Source organism: Rhagoletis pomonella, unplaced genomic scaffold (assembly GCF_013731165.1).
Source record: "Rhagoletis pomonella isolate Grant_MI unplaced genomic scaffold, Rhpom_1.0 Rhpom_scaffold_00012, whole genome shotgun sequence".
NCBI classification, from domain to species: Eukaryota; Metazoa; Arthropoda; class Insecta; order Diptera; family Tephritidae; genus Rhagoletis; species Rhagoletis pomonella.
The window spans coordinates 12592813-12611228 of NW_023458566.1; the positions used below are offsets into that span (position 1 = coordinate 12592813).

Below are 18416 nucleotides of genomic sequence, written 5' to 3' on the forward strand. Positions count from 1 at the left end.
AAAAACGAAAAAGGTTACTAAAACTAAACCCACTGCTGATGACAGCGACAAACGACGACAACTACCACAAACCCAATTGTACAATACAAGTCAATAGAAGAGTGCCAGAGAAGGCAGCGACGCATGGAAGCTGAGACTTGCATGGACCAATTGTCGAGCTGACAATCGGCTGTATGTTCGGTTGGTCGCCTGGTCGCTCGGTGGCTCGGTCAATCGGTCGTTAGGTCAGCTCGGTTTCGTTTAAGCAAAGTTGGGTAGTGGGGAGAGCATCTGCTTTGACCTACCAACTCACTGCACGCTTGACTGACCAACTGTGCTTTCAACGACGCGCACATTTGAGCACACATATGGGAACGCTTTTCATAGGCACCCCCCTCTACGGCAGAGCTCCCCTCGCAGTCGCCCTTATTTAACATAAATCAGCAGAAATTGTCTACTTTGCAACAACAATAACAAACAAAAAATAGCAAAAAAACAGCAATGGTAGGAAAGTGTGACTACAGCAAAGGCAACGACAACAATAACGCTGTTGGCTGTTAGCACAAAGCATTTCAAAGGCATATAGTAAGTTCATACATACATACATACAGACATATAAAGGAGTGTGCTAGGTTGAGTGTGCGTGTATGTATAGCTGGGAAAAATGGCAACGACAGCTATAAAAAGGCAAAAATAATACTGCTTCAACAACGACAACAACAACAACGACAACAAATGAACATTTGCGCTTTTATGCATTTCGACACCAACCACATTGCTGACCTGCAAAGTGGCAGGATTACCAGGTTCTTGGCAACTGCTTTCCGCAGCAATTAAATTCACCATTGAAGCATAAAAATGCAGCGGCAGCAAAATGGTCACCGAACACAGTTGCATGTATGTATGTATGTATGTATGTAGTTATGTACATACACACGCCATGCGCTTTGCTCCGAATTAAGCCCATAAAGCTGTGAATTTCAAATAAATTTACGAGTTTGCGTTTTCAATTAAATTAATTCGTACTTTTGTAAGATGGCAGCTCTGGTTGGGTATGATTTTCTTAAAGAAATCATATGATTGGTATTTTCGCATACAGCAAAAATGTTTTTAATAATTATAAATTCTATTTGAGCTTGAGGCCCCTTTTTTATTGGCACTTTTTAAAAAGCACTAACACTGTAGGGAAAATCTCAAGTCTTGAAATTACACAAAAATAAACAATATAAAAAAAACTTTTTAATATACAACGCTTTTATAAATGGACTAAAAAGTAGAAAATAATATTTCTCAGTCCCATAGAATTTGTTTTGATAACTTTTGATTTTGAAATTTTAGCAAAAGTCATTATAAACAATCTATGAAATTGAAAATGAAAAACGTGGAGCGCATGCAATACAAAGCATTCGATTTAATTGACAATAGTCAAACTACATAACGTAGACCTAAAATTTCTACAGCGAAAGTAGAACTTTGAAATCGATTTTAAGCGGTCGTTATTCATATACCCACATACATACATACATATATTACTTTTCATATCAATTCAAGTGTATTACATGCGCCCCACGCTTTTCATTTTCAATTTCATAGATTGTTTATAATGACTTTTGCTAAAATTGTATGTATGTACATACAAACGAGCACCAATTAATTTTATTTAAAGAAATGGCGTGTCGTCTATTTCCGCTGTAGCAAACGTAGTACATAGGGCGACATCTAGATGTCATCTACCTCGCCCTATTCACTACAGCTGTCGTCCTATGCACTATGCTTTTTTAGTGGAACTTTTCAAAGCAAAGCTTTTATGGTGTCGGACACACAACATTGAAAGTTTCTGGACACACAACATTTCAAGTTGATAAAAGCGTTGTAATAAAAAGCCGAAACACGTGAATTTAATGTGATTTTTGTGACAAAAATGCAAACTTAGCCAAAGGAAAATGGAAAAAAAATCTTTGGTATTTTTGCATTTTTATTAAAGCCTGATCCTTTGCCAAAAAGTCAAGCTACTAACGATAAAAATCTATGCGTAATGTTTTTTGTATGAAATGATAGCACGAGATTATGGTTGCATTCCAAAACGACAAAATACAAAGCATCAGTCTATTCTATTTCAAAACCGCTCTAGAAGAAAAAGTATAAATTTCGCAACCTAATGGGAAACTAGCATCTAAGCGTAGTTGCGCACATCTGGCATTACAATCTGCTGAGGTTTAGAAATAAAATAGACTGATGCTTTGTATTTAGACGCTTTGGTTTGCACCCAATGTTACTCATACGCCATAACGTACATAGGTGTCCTCGTACATACTCCTACATAGCGTATGAGTAACATTTTCCATGTTGAAGTTTGAATTTATTTTCGCTATATATGCTATGAGTTCTTATTTCCACCTGTGAGATATCTGTTCTGTGGCGGTTAAACAATTTTGCGCATACTTTTGTATGCATACTTAAAGGATAATGCTTTATTAAGTCATATAAAAAGTAAATTTGTAAAGGATTATCTAAATAAATATCTTGATTCCAGTGCCATCTATGTTTTGGGTCCATTTTTTGCAGAAGCATTTCTTATCATAGTCAGCTTTCAGACTCGTCCAGTCTTGCTTTTAAACCATGCTTCGTTTGCTGCCTATTTAAAGAACCAAAAGTTGACGCGCATGAAAGAAAATAGAGAACACAAAAGAGAAGGCGAAAAAAATTGCTTTCAAGACTTGACGTGTCGGAAAGGGGGCATTAAGTTAATGTCCGTTAATCCAGGTCGTACGATAAAAACGGATTCTTTAAATATCTCGACTCCAGCGCCATCTGTCCGCACCATGTTTTGCAAAGGTATATTTCATGATGCAGAGCTTCCGGCGTCGTGCGGGGTAAACTAATAAAAATATAGAACAGTAAGAAAGATTTTCAAGATAAATTAAAGGAAACATAAACTGTTTTTCTTAATCATATTAAGGTCTTATGAACAATAATTTTAATTTCTTGTTGCGGTATAGAAGCATAAACACTATTTGGACATCCCACTCGTTAGCATCCGACATATAATCACATGTCAAAGCAAAGCCTCAGAGAATACTGAAAAGACGTTTAAATCAAAATGGAAGGTCATTTACATACTGACACTCTTCGACATTTTTTCCCATACAAAAAAACTATCACGCATTCGTTATGCGGCGAAAATGCGCAACAACATCAGCGAAAAAAAAAGTCTCAAAAATTAAAGGTAACCTATAGTCATTTAAAACTTGCACTTTATGATTCTGAAATTAAGTGAGCTACAAAACTGCATACTCAAACTTTGGTGCCATTTGATGCAAAATGAACTATAATTCTATAAAAAATTAACACAAAAATTTATTATGAAAAAGAAAAAGAACACTGTATTCTGGGTGTATATCTTTACAGATAGGTAAAAGTTTCAATGTGTTTGGAAACCGCCATGTCCCTTTTCCACTAGTCCCAAAATCTCTATACCAATTTCCAGGACCCTACCACAAATACTTTCAGAGATATACGGTATGAAAAATTCGATATGTATGGTTGATGCCACGTTCGCTTAATATATCGAAAATGTGCAGTAGGCATCCAAAATTTCAAAAATTCGGTACAGCCGTTCGCGAGATCACCTCAACGAACCAAATGCATTTTTTTTTAGCGTAGCTCGATCCCTGCGCCACCTATTGAAAAAATTAAAACCTTGTGCACTCCTTCTTCTAAACACCTTTCCAAAAAAGCAGCACCCATTGAATTGAATTTCACAATTATCCGAAATTTTCCAAGCTTTCTTTGAAAAAAATTCAAATTTTTCGCGTTCTTCCGGATTTTTGGGAGTCTTCTACTTAGAATTTTCTATTTTTCCATTCGTATGCCACTCCGAAGGAATTGCACACAAAAATCCATACAAAAAAATTAATTTTAGATTTTGCCAATTTTCCGACTTCCCCGGAGGTTTTTCTCAAAATTTTCTTTCGTAAACACCTTCCCCTGGCAATTACGAACAACTAAACAAAATGTTAGCTAAATCGGCCACACCGTTCTCAATTTATGAATAACTATACATTTTTCACACCAATTTTATATATATAAAATTAAAATTGATTTACATTTTTCTGATCAAATTTAACCGTTGTTTTATGATTTTTATTTTTTCGAACAAGTATAATCGCTATTTTTTGGTTTTTATTATTTATCCATTATTTTGGATTTAGAAGTTTAGATCATAAAGAATTTGAATCAGTCATAGAAAAGCGGTTCATAGTAACAGTTAAAAAATTATCGAAAAAATAAAAATCAAAAATTACAAAAATTACAATGATCTTCAATAAAAATATCGGTATGTAATTGTTATTTGGAATTTTTACACTCGGCCTCTAGAACTAACCAAGAAAAGGCCTATGTCAAGCCATTTGCTCTAATTGAAAAAGCCTTTACTCCGCGGATTGCAATTCAAAAACCAAAATTCATATATGTAAAATGTATTTCGTTGAAGTCAAATTAGCAAAATGGTTCTCAAAGTTGCATATTGTATGTTTTTTTTTTTCATATTAAATGATTTCATGAACAAAAGAGTAGAACAAAAATATCTGTTTGCAGCCAAGTACGAATAACAAATCGAATTTATGATCATTGTTATACTAAACAAGTAAAAATTAGAATGCATTTGATGCTTTCTTGCCTTTTCAAAAGCGTCCTCTTTCTGCTCAAATACAAGTTTTCATATTTTATAAATTTTTTAAACCTTTTAATATTCATTTCGCGCACATATTCTCGCACCCGCCACCCAGCTCCGTGTTTTCATGCGTTTAGCCGAAAACTGAATTCGTTTAACAAACCTTTCCTTTCATTTTTTGCCTTCAGTTTTTTTTTTTTTTTTTGCTCTGCATTCATTCATATTAAATTTGGTGTCCTAATTCATTAAACCTGCATGCGTTCATTTCGAATTCTGTATGAGCGCACCTCGCTCCTTTGGCGGCCGTGCTATGAACAAAAAAAAAATAAAAATATGGCAACGTTCAGCGTATGTATATATGTATGTACGTATGTTTATAGCAACCATAGCGCAAAAGCATTCACACTTGTATAAGTTGAGCAAAAACAACTTCAAAATTTTGCTGCTGGTGCAACCGAAACGAAATTCACAAAGATGACACGCTTTAAGCAAGGAAGAAGAAACAACAACAAAAGAAAAAACATTACATAGTTACAAAATCACGAAAATTACAGCAGAAATCAGCACGAAAACGTACAAAGCATAAAAATGCGCTGAGTGTCGAAATAAAGTCGTTTGTGCAGACTTTGTTGCCGGTTTTTTTCTTAGCTCACACACCTACATCGTTGCCTTCTTCTTGGGGAGCTGTAAACGATGAGCATTTAACAACCAAATGCACACAGTTTGGTAAATCTCCTTGGCACAATTCGGCAAATGTCGCAAATTCGGAATATGTCGGGTCGGGGTATGGCAAGGAGGCTGTCAGTGGCCGATATTATGGATTTGGTATGAGTCGAATAATATTCGCTGTAGGAAGTTGTGTTGACTGAGTGCTGAGCTTAAAATTACTTACTATTAAAATCGATTGTTTTACTATTTTACACAGTTGCAATAAAATTCGAAATTTAAAATAACGAAAGTAAAACTTCGTGAGCCAGTTTTTCGAAAACCCTTGGAATTCCTTTACTGGTACTTTAATGGGTAGTTTTAACCTTTATTTTGAAAGAAGTTCGTTTAAACTCTTTAAAAAATGCAGAGTTAAAATTTTCTGAAAAACATTACGAAGCAAATTTTACTAGCGATCGCGAAGTCGAAAAAATTTTCAGATTAATTGTGGGTACGCTATACTGGATGACTTAGACCAGCCGCTCGCCCTTTCTAAAATGTAGGAAAATGTTTTTAAATGGGGAAACGATGCTCTATCTTTTGGCTGTATTACCAACTCCGGGTTTCAACCGGTGGGTTAAACTGACCGGAAGTCCATTTCTTAAATGGGACATAAATGTTTTTATCACGAATTCGGATTCTGCGAATAAAAAAGGCCTAACTTTTGTCGGTAATACGACTAAAATATAGAGCGTCCCAGACCTGGTGATTCATATTTTTCATTTGCCAATAAAAACATTTTCGTCAATTTTAGAAGGGATAGATTGTCCTAGTCGAAATTACGAAGATTCCGAGCTTATCGTGGGGGATTGTTGGGAAGACGGGACAAGCGTCTGGACAATAAAATAATTTTGAGTTGAATGATTCTTTTGTTTTTTTTTTTTTTGAAGATGGATTAGCTTAGATTGCCGCCTCTGTGAGTGAATGCACACTTCGCCAACGATAAAGTTGTCCATTGTGATGCCCTTAATGAAGGCAAGGAAAAAGAAACATAGTAAAGCAGGAAGAAAGAGGATGACAAAGGCGAAGAGGGAGGGGGAACGCACAGAGCGTTGACACCAACGGCTTGTTATAAGAAAGACGCTTTGTGCTCACCACGAAGCTTCTGAAAATACTGATCTTAATTTCCGAAAGTTCATACAAAGTGTGGAAAAAGTGCGACACAAGGTGCTTAAACCCTAGGTTAACAAAAGCAGGACACCAGACCAGCAGGTGTTGAGATGATTCCACCTTATCGTCCTCCATGCAGCTGGTATCATCATCAGGGGTCATCGATGATGTTGAGCCTTACCGCATACTTACTTCGGAATGATCAGTTAAAACTCCCACCAGTAGCGAGAGGTTGACCTTGCTTAGACCCAAGAGCTCCCTGGACCGCCCCTGCCCAACACGTGGCCAGCAGGATTTTGTCGCCTAGCATTCTAAAGTCTTCACCCAGCAGTAGACCGCATGCTGTCAGGGTAGCACCCATTCCAGCACTGCCCGGCAGCAGTTCCTCGAGGGTTCCATGTTTTGCCAGCTCATCGGTCATTCAATTTCCAGCGATTTCAGTGTGACCTGGAACCCAAATAAGCTTAATAGAATAGTAATCCAATGTCGTAGATAGGGGTGGTAAAGCAATCTTTCACCGTTCTCGAACGAACCATCAGAGAGCCAAGAGCCTTGATGGCTGCTTGGCGGGTTACTTTTTTGAAAAATTTTTAGGGGATTTATTAAAACCTCTTAAAAATTTTCTCAAGTTATTTTAAACGGTATAACAATATTTTCTGTTGTTGTTGCACTTTAACGGGCACGTGTCAGTACAACTTATATAGTGAACAGGCAGCGTACAGAAAGTAAACATCCCAATAACAAATGCGTTTTATAACTATTTACGCTGCATATACAAATTTACATACATATACATATATACCATAATATATGCCACATGTAACTATGTAGGTCGGTATACTAACTAAACAAGCTATGTTCGTTTTTATACATACATATCTACTTACATACATATAGGTACATACATTCGTGAGTAAATACGTAGTATATTTATTTACTATCGACAAAGCTGTGCCAAGTTACCCAAACCAAGTTGCACGCATCTTCTGGCTTACATATGTACATGTTATTTCAACTTAAATATGAGTGCATACATATATGTTAGGGTGGTCCTAAAAAAGACAACGTCATAGTATGCGCTTTTATTTTGTTCTACATAAAAAATTAAGTCATACATGAAAATTATAAAATTCAAACAAAAAAATTAATGTGTGGAAATTGATTTTTTTTTATCGCAAAAATCTGACAAAATTTTAACTATGTCCAGCTAAAACTCAGCGAGTGTATGAATTTATATGCATACGTTTCAATAAAATGTAAAATTTCAAATCAGAAGTTCTTCGATATAGCGACGCTTAAAAATTTGTTAAAAATTTTGTAATGTCCGCGGCTGTCGTTATTTTGTACGTAAAAAAATAGAATGGAACACCTCCATACAACATTTAGATGTTAATATTTTTAGGACCACCCTAAAACACACACTCCTCCATACTGGCTTTAAAGATTGTGCGTGCGTAAGATTGTTACAGTGTATGGGCGTTTTATTCAACCTAACTTTATTGTGTCAATTCGGATGCGAAGCACATCGTCAACCACTTTCAGCATTGAAGACCAACTAGACAAAAGGCGGGAGTATATAGCCTGTGACTTTGCTAGATGAATTTTAAGTTGCTTTTATATCCTTTTCAAGTATTAAAAAAGAAAAATAAAAACGAATTTCGAAAATGTTATTAAATATTTAATGTAACACAACTTTTGTTGAGTTTCTGTAAATATTTACAAATTGTTAAAGCAATTCGGTGGGGTACACCTCAACAGAAATGTAAATACAACTTTCTTCTCTGGAAGCTATAAGTGCGTAAACTTGACTAGGCTGTGCTTAACATAAAGGAGAGAATTATAATAACAAAGCGACCAAAAATTGTTGGTTAAAATGCTTAGACTTCTAGCTCTTTATCACAAAATTACCAATAATTTTTCTGTGCTCATAAAATCATAGAAACTTTTTACGGCAGTGAATCTGATTTGGATCTGTAGTATGTTTCTGTATTCGTATTTTCGTCTGATCTTAATTTGACAAAGGATGATCTAGCTCTCTCTTCTGACTGTCGCGACTACTAAATCGAGATGTAAAATTGATTACTACAAGCCACTCCTCGAATGATTTACGCCGAAAGTGTAGAATATTATCTATGTGATACCTTGCAAACTTGTAAGAAAGGTCACCGAATAGAATTGACAGTTGGTAGAACAAAAATTTATCGTCTGCTAATCCAAAAATATAAATATATTGGGCCCATCGCTAGAAGGGGGAGGTTTAATAGCCTTATTCTCCCTGTCCTATTCACTTGTTTGTACTCAAAGAAAACTTTTTTGGAACTTTTGTTACAAATTATGCAAACATACCAATAAATCAATGCAGTTTGCTTATCCAGTTGATAGAAAATTAAATAGCCTTTTGCTAGTACAGAAATAAATTTAAGATTGGCCAACTATAACCAAAGTAAATTGCAATTAAGTGAGTGCACTTTTTTCCGGATTTCAAATATTGACATATTGAATACACCAAAAAGCATTGAAAAACTTCTAATAGGTCAACAATTTTTTATTCTCTATCATAAGTGTGACATGAGATAGGAATTTTAAGAAAACTTGTGACGAAGAAAAAAGGGCTGAAATTTGCTCCTACAACTCGTCAAAAAACCACTGAAGAAAAAAAATGATTTTACACATTGATTACCAGTAGCCATGGCAACAACTTGGAGTTTGAACAAAACGCGAATTTCACCCGATAAAATATCGAAATTCAACTTTCCAAACAAGTGGCAACCCTTTTCATAAATATATTTAAAATAAGTTCCCCTCAAATGCATTTTGCCTAACATTGTCACAAATATTTGAATTAACTGATAAATTATGTAGTGTCTTTTAATAATTCATTCACAAGGTGGCAAACCTCTTTAAAAGTATTTTAAGTGTTGAAACTAAAGACTTCTTAACACTCTTTCAATTGACACCCATTATTTATAATTTTTATATAACTTGTGTAAATTTTAATTAAATTGGACTTTTCAAACAGATGGCAGTTCTCTTCTAGTTATTTGAAACAACGCCTTTAACCTCTTTTGTCTGACATCCACATCACCCACGTGATACATGTTTCAGTTACCTCATAGGTTTAATTCAAGTTGAGTTTGATTCTTTAAACAGATGGCAACCCTCCTATATGTACTTAGGTTACAAATCCCTATCAAAAGCATTGATTGAAACACACATTGTAATGTTTTATTTAACTTTTAAAATAATTTGAAGTTTATATAGAGGAAAAAAATGTTTTCAATTAAATATTTTTTTTTGTGTATATAAAGAGAAATTTTTGGATTTAAGAAAGTATAAGTTTTTTGGTATCCTTTACAACATTAGTATCGTCTTAAAAATCGGTTCGTAATTTTTTTTTTGTTTAAAATATTTTATTTATAGTAAAATGTATTTTTTTGATTTTAAGTGTTTTTTCCCAAATTTTTATATACGAAGTATACAAATATGCATACCAGAAAAAGGGGGTTCAATCGTCTTTACAACGATACCAATTTTTTAAAAATCGACTTGTAATTTTTTTGTTTAAAAAATTTTTTTATAAAAAAAAAGTATTTTTTATTTTGATTTTTTTTCTCAAATTTTTATTACGACGTATATAGCACCTGTAATACAAGTTTACACAAAATAAGGTTATATACCATTTAAATAAAAGCAATAGGCGGACTACGTCTATATTTTTAGTCTTTTAGTTATTTACATATAATAATAAAAAATAATTTTTTAAAGATTATTTGCTTCCATTGATTAGATATGACTGCAGACAACGTGTTGATTTGCTAACTATTCGCTAGGAACTCTACCTGGTATTTAGTAGATTTTCTAAATTTTTCCTATTTGGTTGTTGTTGTTTCCGACAGGGTGGGTGTATGATGTATTATGGAACGAATTTCCGTCATCCCTTGTCAAATTTGGTTTGGAGACAAACCGGTTTCGGCGTTGTGCCATCTTCAGTGTCATTTTTCGTTCTGCATAATTTTTGTTGGTTGCTCGTATTTATACTCCTTGTTAACTACCTCTTTCTTTTGTTAGGTACGTCTTTTTAGTTTTGCAGTGTTTGCGGTACTCAATAGGTAGATGAATTGTTTTGGCTCGTTTTTGACGGCAAGTAGAAGTCCGTGATTTTTACCCCCTTTGTTTTTGCAGTCGGTGTATTCCCTTCCATATCTGTCCTTAATATTTTCTTGTTGTCATTCTTCTTCTTGTACAGTAGTTTTAGAGGTTCAAACAGTACGTCCGATGCAGTATTTATTTGCTCATTTATTATTTGTCCTTTGAAGGTCTTCTGTTTATATATTTCCATATTTTCTAATATATTCAATCTTTGTCCTTTATGTTGTACATGGAGAAGTTCTGTTGTTTGTCCAATCTTCATTGGTGTGCATTTATTTTTGATCATGTGATTCGCGAAGTTCGATTCTATTGCAGCCTCTGGTTTTCGTTTTTTCTTATTATAATCCCTTATGTGTTCTCGATACCTTGTTCTTATATTTCGCCCTGTTTGTCCTATGTAACTGTGTCGGCACTCACAGGTTAACTTGTAAACACCCTGTTTATCTAGCGGGTCTTCCTCGCTTATTTTCTCTTTCAATATATTTCCGACTGTGTTCCTTGTTTTAAATGATGTCTGAATGTCGTACTTATGAAAGAATTTGGCAAGTTTGTAAGATGTCTTTCCTGTGTAAGTTAGAGCTGCCCAAGTTTTTTTATTGTTTTTCTCTTTGCTAGTCTTTTTCGATTTTGTGTCCTTTCTTAACTTCTCCACCAGGCCTCTCCTATATCCGTTATTTTCCGCAATGGCATATATTGTATCCAGTTCCTTCTTGTAGCATTCTTCTGTTAGAGGGGTCCTTTCAAGCCTCGTTATTAGTTGTTTAAATGCTGCATTTTTGTGTTGCTGTGGGTGGTTTGAGCTATTGTGTATAATTGTGTCTGTGGCTGTTGGTTTTCTGTATATTTCGAACTCTATCTTGTTCGTGGTATCGTTTATTTTAATTGTTAAATCCAGATAGTTAATCTTCCTTTCCTCTTCCGTTTCCATGGTGAATTTTATATTTTGGTGTTGTTTGTTGAGATAGTCTAGTATCTGTTTCTCTTTGTTTCCCTCTATTAGACATATTACATCATCGACATATCTCGCGTAGAATTTTACTCCTAGGTTGGTCGATAGGTTTTTCATATATTTCTCCTCCAGTGTTTGCATGAATACTTCCATGAGTATTGCTGACGTCGGATTGCCCATTCCTAACCCGTTAATCAGTTTATATATCTTATTGTTGAACCGGAAGTAGTTTTGTTTTAATGTGACCTTCAACGCGTTTATTATTTCCGTGACAGCTTCTCTTTTCATTTTTCCCATCAGTATTTCTTGTACGGTCTTTATGGTTTCTATTGTTGGTATCGATGGGTAAAGGTCCTTGATGTCGAATGATACGAATTTAGTGTTTTCGTTGATCTTCAACGATTTCATCTTCTCGATTAGTTCCGTTGTATTTGTAATAGTATATTTATTGCGTAGATCCAGACTATCCCCCAGCAGCGTCTTTAGGTGCTTGGAGAGTCTGTATCCGGGAGCAGACTTGTAATTAATGATAGGTCTCATCGGGGTGCCTGGTTTGTGTGTCCTCGGCAAGGCAATCAACGGAGGGACACTCGGGTTCATAAGTGTTAGTCTATATGGTAGATTATCCTTTATTATGGTTGTGCTTTTCTTTATGGTATTCTTTATTGCTGCTTGGTATTCTTCAGTGGGATCTTTTCCCAATTTATTGCACCCTATTTCAGTTATTAGACTTTCAGTTTTCTCTATGTAATCTTTTTTATCAATTAATACGGTGGTATTGCCTTTGTCTGCTTTTGTAGTTATAACATTATTTGCCCTTATCTTTTCTTTGAGCCCTTTTATGGTTTGGTTTTCGTTCTTCTGCTTCCTAGTTTTCTTGGCATTTATGTCTTTTTCAATTATGTGCCGACATATGTGTCTGGCGTGCTCCTGTTCTTCAGTTGGAAGCCGTGATATAATAACTTCAGTATCCACGATAGCTTGTTCAAGTTCCCTCTTTTGGTTGTAACTTTCAATGTTGTGTTTGAGGCCTTTTTTTAATAGTTCTGCTTCTTGCTCATTGATGTAAACCTCCGTCAAGTTTACAAATCGGGAGTGGAATTTCTGTTCTGCATCTTTCATGATTTTGTGGTTGCTTTGCTTCGCCCTCAAGTTAACGAATTTCTTGTTCAACCTTTCATACTTCTTCTTCATGAGTTTTTTATTATTGGCTTTTATTTTCTCTATTATTTCCAGCAAAGTTTGGATTGGCAGATGCTCCGCTAACTGTAGGTGGACGGCCAATAGCTCCGCATTTGTATGTTGCTTTTTGGCGTGCAAGTTTTTTGATTCACATTAGATGTAGTTGTTCTCGGCTCTCCTAACAATTTTCTGACTCGCTGCTGTTTTTGATTTCGGTTTCATTTGTGCGTACTTTGGTATAATATTCATAGCAATACACTGTTTATTAATACCTATTGAGTACCGCAAACACTGCAAAACTAAAAAGACGTACCTAACAAAAGAAAGAGGTAGTTAACAAGGAGTATAAATACGAGCAACCAACAAAAATTATGCAGAACGAAAAATGACACTGAAGATGGCACAACGCCGAAACCGGTTTGTCTCCAAACCAAATTTGACAAGGGATGACGGATTTTCTAAATATTAAATTGTTCAGATTTTTTTTCAGAATGTTTGGCATTTTACTTTTCGATATTATTCAGAATTTTTTTTTCAGGGGTTATCCTTATTTTTTCGGATTCCTCATATTATATATCGGAATTTTTTCGGGAAACTTTCTGCTTTCAGGATTTCAGTTTCATATAAAGTAAGTATTTATTAAATATAACTTCGTCCATCGCTGGCATGTCGTATGGAAAAAAACCGGGAGAAATGTATAAATCAATTTTTATACATATATGTATGATATAAAAATTGTTTATTTAAAATCTTTTTATTGGAATTAATAACATTTCAAAGATAAGCAGAATATTCTTTTTTTTTTACTATTTCAGTAAGACACAATTGTGCCACAAATTTAATAATTTCGGTGCTTTTATTTGAATTTCATCTCAAATTTACTCTTCTTCTCATTTCCAATAAAGTTTTGAAATTTTGTGTCATTTAAATGCGGTTAAAGTTGAGTTCACTTTTGTTGACTTTGTTCACTCATAATTTCGAAGAGCAGCCACCTAAACAAAAACTACGCTGCTGTCTCTATCATCAGCAGCGGTTGGTTGGCCAATAGAAGAAGCAGCCAAAGTATGTAGAACCAACAGTCGCGGATAGAGCTGCGGTTCAATTATGCAAACAAAGTTTATTAATTACTTTTTGTTGGCGTGGTGTGGCGTGGCCCAAACTGTTTATTACACACATACAGACTCGCGTTAAAATGCTCCAAAGAGTTGTGTTCACTGCCAGCTGCCACCAGTGGCGGACGACGCTGCTCCAGCCACACCCGCCGAAAGACAACTAAAATTTTTTTTTTTTTTTGAGCGAGTTTTAGTGCAAATTCGGAACAGTATTTAGAAATGCAATGCTGTGGAACTACATCAGTATTCAAACAAACATACATACATACATATATATGTATAATTGAAGGACAAATTAAGTGGTCATTGTAAACTAGCGCCAACAACAAAAAAAACGACAATTACAATTACAAATACAAAAAAAGGACAGCAACTATGTTAACTACAACAGCGTACAAATTTATGTGTACATATGTTTCACCACACAGCATCATCACCAGCCGTAGTAGGGTTGTAATAAAAGAGGACTGGCAGCAGCAACGAGAAATAGTCGCTCCGCTATTCACACAAATTTTAGCTGAATTTGACCTAAAAAGATAAAAACTTTTTTTTTTACGTTTTCATACACGACAAAGTACATTACATTACGGGTTTTGCATTGCTATTGTTGCCAATTTTCCCATTTCGGTTTATGTTTTATTGCCGCTTTGTTTTTGGTTGCTGTTTTGTTTTTTTTTTTTTTGTGCACTCGAGTATTGCGCACGTAACCCCAATGGACCTGCAGGCGCAAAACAGCTTCTGCAACGCTTGTCACTGCTGCAAATTCGGACAAAGCACAAAACGAGTAAAGAAAATAAAACAACACTTTGCTGTTTGCCAATTTTTAAGTACTCATAATTTAGCCTTTTTAATGATTTTGCGTTCAATTTCGTTGCTCTTTAAATTAAATATTGCGTGTTGAATTTAATTTTATTAAAGGTTGAGAGAGAAAAGTTTTTTTTTTCAATTTTGTTAGTGTTATATTTTTTTAATTATTTGCATATAATTAGAGGAATTTCACACAACTTAATATATTCGTTTTCATCTCTTCTTTCCTCCAAATTTTCCTAGATATGATTGGCAGCCAACTTTGGCTTCTTGGAAAAAATTCAGCGAAAGATTATTTCCCATAGCTACTCCATCGAGCTAGGATTGGATGTGTGTTTTACGCCGACTTCAAACGGCAACTGCATTACCATTTCCTGCCGAGGAGCGACCGCTTTAGAAAAAATTTTTTTGATTTTTATTTTTTGATGTTGGTTAGAACCGCGCTAGAGCCCAGGCCCTGCGGAACGGTAGCATGCACTGTTAACCACTGCACCACAGTGGAATGAGATAAGATTACTCAATACGACTGCAATTGTATCGTTACCGTTTCTGTTACCCCTATATATACTTGTAATATTGCGCATACATTTCTTCATCTTTTACATAAATTTCTTCCCATTTTTCGATCGATTAGATGTGCCGTATTCTTCATTAAATCAACTTCTCGCAAAATATAGTATGTTAAGTTCTGTTGGAGGAGTCAGTTTAAAACTTTAGATATTTTAGTCCCCTTCCTACATTGATTGATTTTGGCTTTGAGCTTTGAAATACTGGTATTGTAATAGTGCACTCAAGTATGATAAAAAGTCAGCCAGCCTAAAATAGTCGCATGCCATGGCGTATGAGTTATCTATCAACATGAACATTTAAGGCCGAATTCACAGTGCGTAGGCAATTTAACTATTGTTTGCGATTAAGTTGACACTGGTTTAGTTGTGCACTGTGAATTCGGCCTTTAGTCCAGTTAAAATAGAAACTTTTTATTTTGTCCGCTCGTTGCTCTTGAGTATCTGCTCCAGTTTCTTTAGTTATTACTAATACATACATGTCCACTCTGGAGTTTTAAATAGGCGAACAAATTTCTGTATTTTTGTTTCGCTGCAATTCAAAGATAGATTCACGGGTTTATTTTTCACAAATACAACACATATGCGCATTTTGGTGCCTGCTATGTTTTTGGTTGCATTTATTTTTTTATTTTTTTTTGGCTTTCTTTTGCCAATTTCTCCTCTATGCCTTTTTCAGCTTGCGTACTTCTGTCGTAAACGCACCTCCAGCTGCGTAAATATTTCCTGCTCCACTTGCTCAATTTCGTTCAAGTGAAATGTTAAATTACGCCTTCAGCAAAGACAACTTTAAAACTGTTCGCTTGTGCTAGAACTGGTGAGGCTGTGCTTAGATTGGAATACATTTGTACGAGTATACTGCTAAGTAGTGTGTATTCTAAATGACAAACATACAGCACATTAGACACATGTATGTTCATATTTTCATTGGTGTATGTTCCGGCTGTCCATGTATTTTGTATTGTAAATTACACACAAAATGGGGTTAAATGTGGAACTGATTATGCAGTTGAAATTCGCAATTTTTGTTAGAATATATGTAAGTAAATGATGCAAAGTACATGCATATGTACGTACAAATGTTCTTTGCTTCAACTGACCTCGTCAGGCATTTTACGTACTTATACACATATATATATATTTATATACATAAATGTTTACATGTACAAAAAATGTTTATTTCGCGTCTGTAAAGTTTACGCCTTGTAGAATAAATTATTAATAGTGTTTCAAGTTTCCCAAAATTTTTTACTCATTCTGGGGTCAAAAAATCTTTCTTCAAAAATATGATTCTAACTACTTCACACACTATCTAATCTATCAATTTAATCTATCATTATTTATTTGCGAGCGAAATATATTTTTTTAGCATACACTTTTACTAAACAACTTATTTATTTATGCTAGATGTGTATTATTCACAGAATAAAGCTTTGAAACCCCAGGCAAGGTAAGCTTATGGATATATATGGCAGTAGTTGGGTGGGCTCGCCTTTGTCTCTACAGCTTTTAATAAGGGTCACTGTTCACAATGGCAAATCATTTGCAACTGTTTCAGACCGAAAGTCGGCGTCCAAAACAATTAGATAAATATTTGCCTATACCGCCATTGGAAAAGTATTTGTATGCGAATACATAGGTATGTATGTAGACACCTATAAATAGTTTTCAGTTTTTCCCAGTAGGGAACTATGCGGTAGGATTTAAGAAACATTTTATGGCAATCGACTTAGAAAAGTTTTACCGAAAACTCTGGTTACCGAACGGACATCAGCTGGCAATAAATTGCTTAACCTAATCATCAACCTCCATTTCTCTGACTGCACTAAAGAGGCTAATAGAGACGATTCTACTCAGAAGACCTACTGCAAACAACATTTTTTATTTAGACCATAGGAAAAAATCGAATGTTATTTGCGCAATGAAACCCACAGAGCTGACCATATGCCTTAGATTTGATGCGAAATAATGGAAGTATCTGATCTTCCATCTATCTATGCCAGGTAAATAAATTACGAGCAGTTATTTATCTACTTAACCATCCCCAGTCATATCCAATTCTTTGGCTTCCGCCCCCTGCTCCAGCTCAGAGATTCCTAAGAGTATGCCGCGATAAACACCTAAAGTGATACTTCTCTTTTCTGTGTTCTCGTCCCATGTTCAGTTCTATTTAGCCCCTGTACCATGGCACCTTAGATAAAACCTTGCACAAACTTGTTGCCTTGGACAAACTTTCTTTTTGGTCATTGTAACTTTGTCATAGGCTTCTCTTATCTTTCTTATTCCTTTGTCAAATAGATTCTTGCAAACTTCCCCAATTTTCCTCGTAAAATCTCCTGGTCTGCAAGGGTGAGCCCTTTAAAGCATTAAAAGCAGTAGCAGGGCCGGCTGTTATATTTTTGCTGGTATGCTAGGTCGTCTGTGTTTCGCAAACACGCCTGGGTGTACGAATTCTACTTGTACTTCTCTTCAATGAATATTCCTCTCTATACATATAGGAATGATCAGAAAACGAAGGCATATCTTCGAATTTTCTAGTATCGCTCCTTACTCGGAATAAAGGGTTATAAATATCTTGGCATTCTTTGTCGTGGATCTCATGTATATATATATATATATATATACATATCTCTGGATGTTACGATGCTAGTGTATACTAACAATTAGCTACCAGGTTTCCTTCTAAGGCAAAGTCGATGAGCCATACTCTTTTGTCGGAGGTGTTTTCATGAAGACTTAAATTTCTGAATTTTGCATCAAATGTATTTAGGATTCTTGCATATTGTGACAATTCGTCCACCGACCGGGGGTGGACCTGGATACAAGCTGCCGAGGCCCCGCCCAACTACACCAAATTTCTGCGCCATTTCATAGCAGCGCTGCAGTTTTTTTTGCTATCAATCATATCCGCCCATCGTTGGATAGAGGCAGTTTTCAATGGAGGGTCAGGATATTCTAAGGTCATACCCATATAGCGTAGTTCTTGTCTCGTGTGGAGGGTCGTCAAAGCTTTGAGAAAATTAATTGGATCTGTTTTTTTACCTTACGGGTTCGAAACTTATAGCACAGTCCATTGCTGGGAGAGTTTTGGAGATGCTCATTTAAAAAGCGAGCCTCTTGCTACAAAACAACAGACGTTTGCTGGCAGCCCAAGCTATACTAAAGAAATGCTGCTCACTTTAGTG

General features: G+C 35.3%; 1 protein-coding gene across 1 annotated transcript in view; it reads right to left on the reverse strand.

The window, feature by feature from the left end:
• Window positions 1–12686, reverse strand: part of LOC118747586 — an 84865-nt gene extending 72179 nt beyond the window's left edge. The window contains exon 1 of the mRNA XM_036481638.1: window positions 11260–12686. Coding sequence (XP_036337531.1) covers window positions 11260–12686 — 1427 coding nt within the window. The remainder of the gene's footprint in view (window positions 1–11259) is intronic.
• Window positions 12687–18416: the final 5730 nt, after the last annotated feature.